The sequence below is a fragment of the Aptenodytes forsteri genome, unplaced genomic scaffold, assembly GCF_000699145.1.
Source record: "Aptenodytes forsteri isolate BGI_AS27 unplaced genomic scaffold, ASM69914v1 Scaffold128, whole genome shotgun sequence".
Classification (NCBI taxonomy): Eukaryota; Metazoa; Chordata; class Aves; order Sphenisciformes; family Spheniscidae; genus Aptenodytes; species Aptenodytes forsteri.
The window spans coordinates 12,231-19,714 of record NW_008794880.1 but is presented as its reverse complement, the minus strand read 5'-3'; the positions used below and the strand labels follow the sequence as shown (position 1 = coordinate 19,714).

General features: G+C 33.1%; 1 protein-coding gene across 1 annotated transcript in view; it reads left to right on the top strand.

Annotated features, from left to right (window-relative positions):
- ACTR6 (ARP6 actin-related protein 6 homolog) overlaps nucleotides 1-7,242 on the top strand; it is a 7,825-nt gene extending 583 nt beyond the window's left edge. Inside the window, exons 2-10 of the mRNA XM_019470849.1 lie at nucleotides 363-431; nucleotides 1,805-1,928; nucleotides 2,751-2,886; nucleotides 2,977-3,033; nucleotides 3,728-3,826; nucleotides 4,004-4,082; nucleotides 4,795-4,966; nucleotides 5,889-6,027; nucleotides 6,832-7,242. Coding sequence (XP_019326394.1) covers nucleotides 3,741-3,826; nucleotides 4,004-4,082; nucleotides 4,795-4,966; nucleotides 5,889-6,027; nucleotides 6,832-6,961 — 606 coding nt within the window. The 5' untranslated portion in view covers nucleotides 363-431; nucleotides 1,805-1,928; nucleotides 2,751-2,886; nucleotides 2,977-3,033; nucleotides 3,728-3,740 and the 3' untranslated portion in view covers nucleotides 6,962-7,242. The remainder of the gene's footprint in view (nucleotides 1-362; nucleotides 432-1,804; nucleotides 1,929-2,750; nucleotides 2,887-2,976; nucleotides 3,034-3,727; nucleotides 3,827-4,003; nucleotides 4,083-4,794; nucleotides 4,967-5,888; nucleotides 6,028-6,831) is intronic.
- Nucleotides 7,243-7,484: the final 242 nt, after the last annotated feature.

The window sequence follows — 7,484 nt, the reverse complement described above, 5'->3', positions numbered from 1 at the left end:
CCTCCTTTTCTCCAGACTAAACAAGCCCCAGTTCCCTCAGCCGCTCCTCATAGGACCTGTTCTCTAGACCCTTCACCAGCTTCCTTGCTCTTCTTTGGACGCGCTCCAGCACACAATTTAAACACAATTTACATTGTTTTTGTAGTGTAGTAATTAACATATTGATGGGAAATATTTGTAACATTTTATCCTATGTAACATTTTCTTCTTAGCATCGAAATGTGAATTTAGACATTTTTACTCTCAATTTTCTTTATATTACCAGTCTATCAATCACTTGACTTTTTTGTTTTCTAGTAATTTTTTTTTTAAGTATGATTTTATTTTCTAAATAGTGTAATTGTTTTTCTAAATTCCTACAGGGTTACTTGGTGAACTGGGATGTCCAGAGACAGGTTTGGGATTATCTTTTTGGAAAAGAAATGTATCAAGTAAGACCCTTTTTTTAATTACAGATTTTGTGTAGGTTAAATACTAATGGAATTAGTGTAAGTACATCAAATATTAAAAAGAACTGGTGAGCTTACTGTTCTCTTTTAAAGTGCCATCAATTAGAAATCACAGGGATTTATTTTTTTGCAAACTGAAGAAAATTTTTACTTAGAGTTCTGGTGTAGGAATTTAAAAAAACATTTAAATTTTTTAGTCTTCTGTGTATTCATACTGATTTAAGTTCACATATGTTAAGAAATTTACATCAATATAATTAAGAGTTCAAGTTAGTAAAAAATAATAATAATTATAGACAGATACAACGTGGTTTAGAGATCAAGAAACTGTTGATGTAAAAGAGAGTGATGAGCTAGGTCAGTAGGCCAAAAGACATACACGTTAAGTAACCATCTTTGGCTAACCATTTTCTACCTATGAGTAAGTTGAATGTATAAAATATACACACCCGATACTTAATTTTTCTTATTTATCACATGAACTGGATTTAGCACAAGAAGTGTAGTAAGGCTTCCCTTTCACTTTTTCTTTAAAAAAAATGCTTTATACACTGAAAGTTTTGGGGTTTTGTAACACCTAGGAGGCAGAATGGTACTGAGAATGAAAGTAATGCCTCAAAATATCTTAGTCTCCATACATAAAAATATACAGTGCTGGCTTTTGATACTTAGCTTTCATTTTAGTTTTGGAACTAGTTTCAATTTAGTCATGGTTTTGAGGAGAATTTGGTTTTAATTCTTTTTCATGAGTGAAGACTACAGAGAGATACAGCTGGTAATAAGTTTAAGGCCATATCCAGTTACGATCAAAGTAACCCTCTGAAGTCCTCTCTAAAGGAGTTTTTTGAGATATCAGTAAATGCGGAAAGTCCGGGATCTTTTGCTGGTCTCATTAGAGGTCACTGGGAGTTTTATTATTGATCCTACTTTGCGCAGGACTTCATCTTTGGTTATTAGATACGTAATTTTGTGATGCAAGTGCTGAGCTGTTGAAGAGACTTAATCTTTCTGTAGTTGACAGGATTAGTGAAAAGTATCTTACATTAGTATTGTAGTGTTCCATTTTGGGTATCATCTCTTTAAAATGTTGGATTACGATTTGTAAGGATAGTAACAGGAGCAGAATATGTATGACGGTGTTCCCTTCTGTTATGTTTTTACTCATTAATTTGATAAAGTTCTATCACTGCTCATGAAGTCTTTAAAAAAGCTAAAACTTTCTAAGCCTAGCTTCTACAAACAGATACGGCAAGTGGTAATCAGATCTACATCATCTTCAACTGCTGCAAAATATGGTAATGGAGTATTAATTTCTAAGTTTTGTGTAATGACAGTCTTAATGGTTTTTTTCATAGGTGGATTTTGTAGATACCAATATTATTATTACCGAACCTTATTTTAACTTCAGTTCAATACAAGAATCCATGAATGAAATTCTATTTGAAGAGTATCAATTTCAAGCAGTTCTTAGAGTAAATGGTAAGTCTGTCTCCTCCTAGTTTGATTTATATATTTTGAAGGTGAACCTTGTAAATAAATAAATAAGCATGCATGCATGCAAACGCACACACATGTATATATAAAGATAGTAAAGAAATTGCTTCATTTCCTTCCTGGCTCTTGAGTAATATGCTCCTATATGTACTCTAACTGGATTAAACTTTTTTTTTTTTTTTTAAATTCCAGCTATACTGTTATACTACTTTCTTAAGAGTGTCATGGTATATAATTAAAGGAAATTTCGGGAGAGTCAGGATGACAGCGATAATGGTTGGATTTTGAAACAGAATAGCATCTGTGAAAGTCTACCAAAAATTTGCATGAAGTCTTTGATAGCTTTTCTTTTTTTTGGGGGGGAGTGGGGGTGGGAGGTGGGGGTGGTGGTTTTTTGTTTGGTTTTGTTTTGTATTAGCAAATAAAATGCAGCATTACAATCATGAAATGTATTGTATCTTACAGGGAATGTGTAAATAACATTACAACCCTTCTGAAAGATAGCTGGACATAGGATACTCTTTTAGATAGGTTTGATAAATTGTGGTGTGATCAGTCTGCTTGGACTTTAGGAGAGGAAACTGAACATGGACTGGAATTATTGAAAAAGAATAAATGGGGGCATATATGATACTTAATTTTATCCACGGTCAAAATTAATTCATGTGTTGGCTGTAGTATTATGTATTGAGGTCTTGGAAGTCTGTCAAAGGCATTTAAAATATGAAGCAAGTACACTTTCATATCAATATAAGTTCTAAAAGTGTGTATTCATATAAAAATTGAATGAAATTTTTTGTATTTCAGCTGGAGCTCTTAGTGCGCACAGGTATTTCCGGGATAATCCATCTGAGCTATGTTGTATCATTGTGGATAGTGGATACTCTTTTACACACATTGTACCTTATTGTAGAAGTAAAAAGAAGAAAGAGGCAATCATCAGGTAAACTGCAGCATGTATTTTCTAGAAGAACTGTTTGCTATGTCTGAAGTTAATAATGACAGAATTCCTTGTGTTACTCCTTTTCTGTAGGATTAATGTTTGAGGAAAACTCTTAACCAACCATCTGAAGGAGATAATCTCTTACAGGTAAAGCACGCTGATCATTATCTTGAGAACTGGTATGAAATGAGCTAGAAGTTTGTGGGGATATTCTTACTGCTTCTGTGAATTTTAGATTAAATGCTGTTTAAAGGAGATGGCAATTTCTGTCTGTTATAATCTGTTAGCTGCCATCTTGAGCTTAAGATCAAGATTAATTAAGATGAGTTTAAGCTCTTTGAAGAATTAGGCTGTTACTTTTTAAAGTGCCGGTGCTTTTGAAGTTGCTGAAGTTACCTGCGTGTTCACAACTACACAGGTCCTTACATATTTTCTGAGATGTCTCAGCAGATCATCAGTCAGTTTGCTAACTGATTCTATCAATACCACAAATAAAATTCAATAGGATCAACTTTTCATTAGGATCCTTTAGCTTGGAACTTTATCTACGTAAAGGTCTTTGCTAGTAGAGCTAATTGCAGGATTATGGCTATGCTTGTTATGAAGACGTCAGGCAAATGCAGGTAGATGTTTGTATTTATTGAACTGTGAAATGGGAAAATGCTAAACTCCAGTAGGCCAGGAATGCTTTTGTAAATTGAATACAAGTTTTAGATACTGAAACAGTAGCTTTCTGTGATTTGAAAAACATGGTTGCTCATCTCCAGTGGAAAACTGGACAGGTAATGCTAGGACTTAATTATTCTCAAACTTCTGTGGTTTTGTTTTTTGTTTTTCACAGGCAGCTACATGTTATGGATGAAACGCATGTAATTAATCAAGTGAAAGAAGATGTGTGTTATGTTTCTCAAGACTTTTACAAGGACATGGACATTGCCAAGTATGTATACAACGGTACTAAATGTAAAAGTTGGTACTCCTGAATAACAAACAAATAAAACTATACTCTTAATAAGAAAAATTTCCAGTTAAGTCAAAGGAAGTCTTGTCAGTATAAAATAGTTGGGATTGAGAACTTGTTCTTTATTTTGTTGTATTTTACATTCTTCTCTTTCAGATTGAAAGGAGAGGAAAATACTGTAATGGTAGATTATGTTTTGCCAGACTTCAGCACAATCAAAAAAGGATTTTGTAAGGTAACGATAGTACGGTTTTTGAAGTATTTTTTGGACTGTTCCCCTGCACAAGTCTAGTAGAGAGGTTAAAAAGACTTTCTTTTTTCCAATGCTGTATTGTATCTTCTTTCTGTGCTACACATTAATTGGTAAAGTTTTCCTTAGGAAGTTGAGATTAAAATTAAATACTGTTTTTCCAGCATAGCATTTTCTGTTCTGTTATTTAATACTTGTAGCTTTCTATGCTTGTGCTCTGTCATATCATCCATATCATTATTGTTGGGGTTTTTTTAAAGTTAAGTTGGAAGATGTTTCCTCTGCTTTGATACTTTTTTTGTAAGTCTCTCTGAATTTCATTTAAATACCCTAATAGGCAGAAGGTTCAAAGTTATGTTATAGAAGAGCCTGAAAAGTCTTCATACCAGTGAAGACAGTTTGCCAATTTGATCTCATTTACTGAGTTAGCCACAGCTTCAAAAGCAGTCCCGATATTTTAAAGCCACTCTCATGCATACCTATTTTATTTTGCTTTAGGCAAAACTGCAGTTGATAAGAGCAAAGTCACTTCAGATTTAATACCAGAGTATGTATTATTCTTAAAAGATTTGTTGATAATATGACTTAACGTAGAATATACTGCCTACCTCTGCAGTACATGAAAAAGATTAGCTGAATGCTCTAGGATGTAATTTCTTTTCTTAAGCAGTGGCTACTATTCATGTCTTGTCTTTAGCCAAGGGAAGAGATGGTGTTAAGTGGAAAATACAAGACTGGTGAACAAATACTTCGTCTAACAAATGAAAGATTTGCAGTTCCAGAAATACTCTTCCATCCTTCAGATATTGGTATTCAAGAGATGGGAATTCCTGAAGCCATTGTTTATTCTATTCAGAATTTACCTGAAGGTATAACCTAAAAGTATTTTGAAAAGTGTGTGTGTGGGGGTGTTTGTGTTGTGTTGTTTTGGGGTTTTTTGTTGGTTTTGGTTTTGGATTTTTTTTTTTTTAAGCATCCAAAGTGTCTTAAGAAGCTAGTACTCTCAATATGCCAGTTACTAAGTTGTTGTGAACTGTTCTGTCTTCTGGTGTGTGTCATATACGCTAGAAGTGATTGTCTACAAGATTCTCTGTTAGGCAAACACAGTTTTGTGGTGATACATTGATTGGTTTCTACTCTTGTTTCAGTTAATCACTGTAGACTTAATTCTTCTTAACGTCCTTTTCTAACGTGACCTATCTGTCTTTGATGCCGAAGATGGAATATACTTGAAATTAGTTTTAGTTGTGTTTTAAAATATTTTTCGTCACTGGAAGAAGAGAAAAATCAAACGGATAAGAAAAATGAAACTGACCAAACTCAGTAATTTAAGCATCAAAGTATAAAACCTTTCTGACTGCTGTGTTTGTCATTAGTAATACTAAAGCTTTCATTTTATAGATGATGTACATTAATGTTATTACTACAAAGATGACTTTCATAGCTTTTATGATACTACATAAGTATGGCGGCATTGAGGGTAGTATTTTGTACTCTTAAAAAAATTTTATCATTTAAAATCCCTTTTGAAAGGGGAATTTAATAGAGTATAAGAAAACAGTAGTTATCAAAGCCATATTCTAAAAATCACGAAGAACAGAGGGTGATTGATCACTTTCTTGTATTTCTCAATACAGCTATTTAACTGATGTGATCATTAGATGATCACAAAATTCCTCTATGCGTATTTCTTACTTATGTTCCAATTCATAACAAAATTGGGGAAAAAAGACTTTAATCTTTAAATATATATTCAGTCTCTAACTACAGATTTACTTATTTATTTTACAGAAATGCAGCCTCATTTCTTCAAGAACATAGTTCTGACTGGGGGAAACACCCTTTTTCCGGGCTTCAGAGATCGGGTTTATTCTGAAGTTCGATGTCTTACTCCAACTGATTATGATGTTTCCGTTGTTCTTCCTGAAAAGTAAGTTCTAAACTGTACAGAACAAGCTTTGTCCTTCTAGCAGAACAAACGATAAAGTAGGATTTCTTTTGCTGATTAAAAAGATAGATTGAGTAAAGGGGTTAATTTAAATATTGAGTGAACCAAAATTGTACACGAAGAATGTTTTAAATCAGTGTATTTTCAGACAAACCAAATAATCAGAGACCACTTGCTTGCCCTGTACTTTGGCTGATAAAGTTAAGCGTATAAGTAAGTGTTTTCAGGATCAGTCTTTTTATTGTAAACATAAATAAGACTGTATCGTCATTTAGTGGATACATAAGTATGCAAGATTAGAGTTTAGTCTTTTCCTTAGAAGAATTTTCAGCATCTGAATGTTGCCATGTCATTATTAATGTAGCCACTTCAGGGATTTGGAGGGGGTAACATCATTGCAGAGAGAGAGTATACAGCTGAGACAAAACAAGTATATCTTGAAAGTACAAAAAAATCTTCACTTTTAAAAAGTATTATACAAGAGTATTTTTAAATATCATTAAAGAATCATTATCTGTGCAAAGTAAATACAAAGACATCTCCACTTCCTGCCCTCTTCACACCTGCCTCCAAAGAGGCACTTGCTTTTTATAAAAAGCAAAGTCAGTTAGCCCTGCTATAATTTCAAACTTTGTCTCATAACTTGTCTGGAGCTGGATGGTTTGATTTAGCAATCAAAAATATATTTTTAAATAGGTATGGCTAAACAAAAGTCTTGGAAATCATCACTGCATACTTCTATTTTAAATGAACATACAGATGTGTAACAATAACTTCATTTTTCAGCCCTATTACTTACTCTTGGGAAGGTGGGAAGCTCATTTCTGAAAATGACGATTTTGAAGACATGGTAGTAACTAGAGAAGATTATGAAGAACATGGACACAATATCTGTGAAGAGAAATTTGATATATAGGTAGCATAGTTGGATACATTGTTATTCTTTACTCAGAATGGAACTCTTTGACTACAACCTGTTTTCTGTCAGTTAGGATTGTGTTTTAGCTTTCCTGTATTTAAGTGGGTTGGGAAAAAATCATTTTCAGAGTTTAAAAATAAAGTTTTGCAAACCTAATACTGTGAAATAATACGTTCATTGTAATTTCACTATGTTCTCATCTTTTACTGATAGCTTCATTGTACTCTTACTGCAGAAAACCTCAATGCACGAGGCAATAAAAATAGTGAATGCTTGTACTGGTGTGACACTAACACATAGTGAGAAGAAATCAAGATTTTTTTTTTTTTTTTACCCCAAAATGAATATTATTTTAACTCGTGCATGCAATTGAATGGACATTAAATACATCTCAAAAGGTCTTTTTGAGATTGCCTATCCTGAAAAGGAATACGTGAGTTTTATTTTTGGTTATTTTAGTGAATAGCCATGAGAGGAATATACTTGAAATGTGACGACTGCTATTGAAAGTATACTTAGG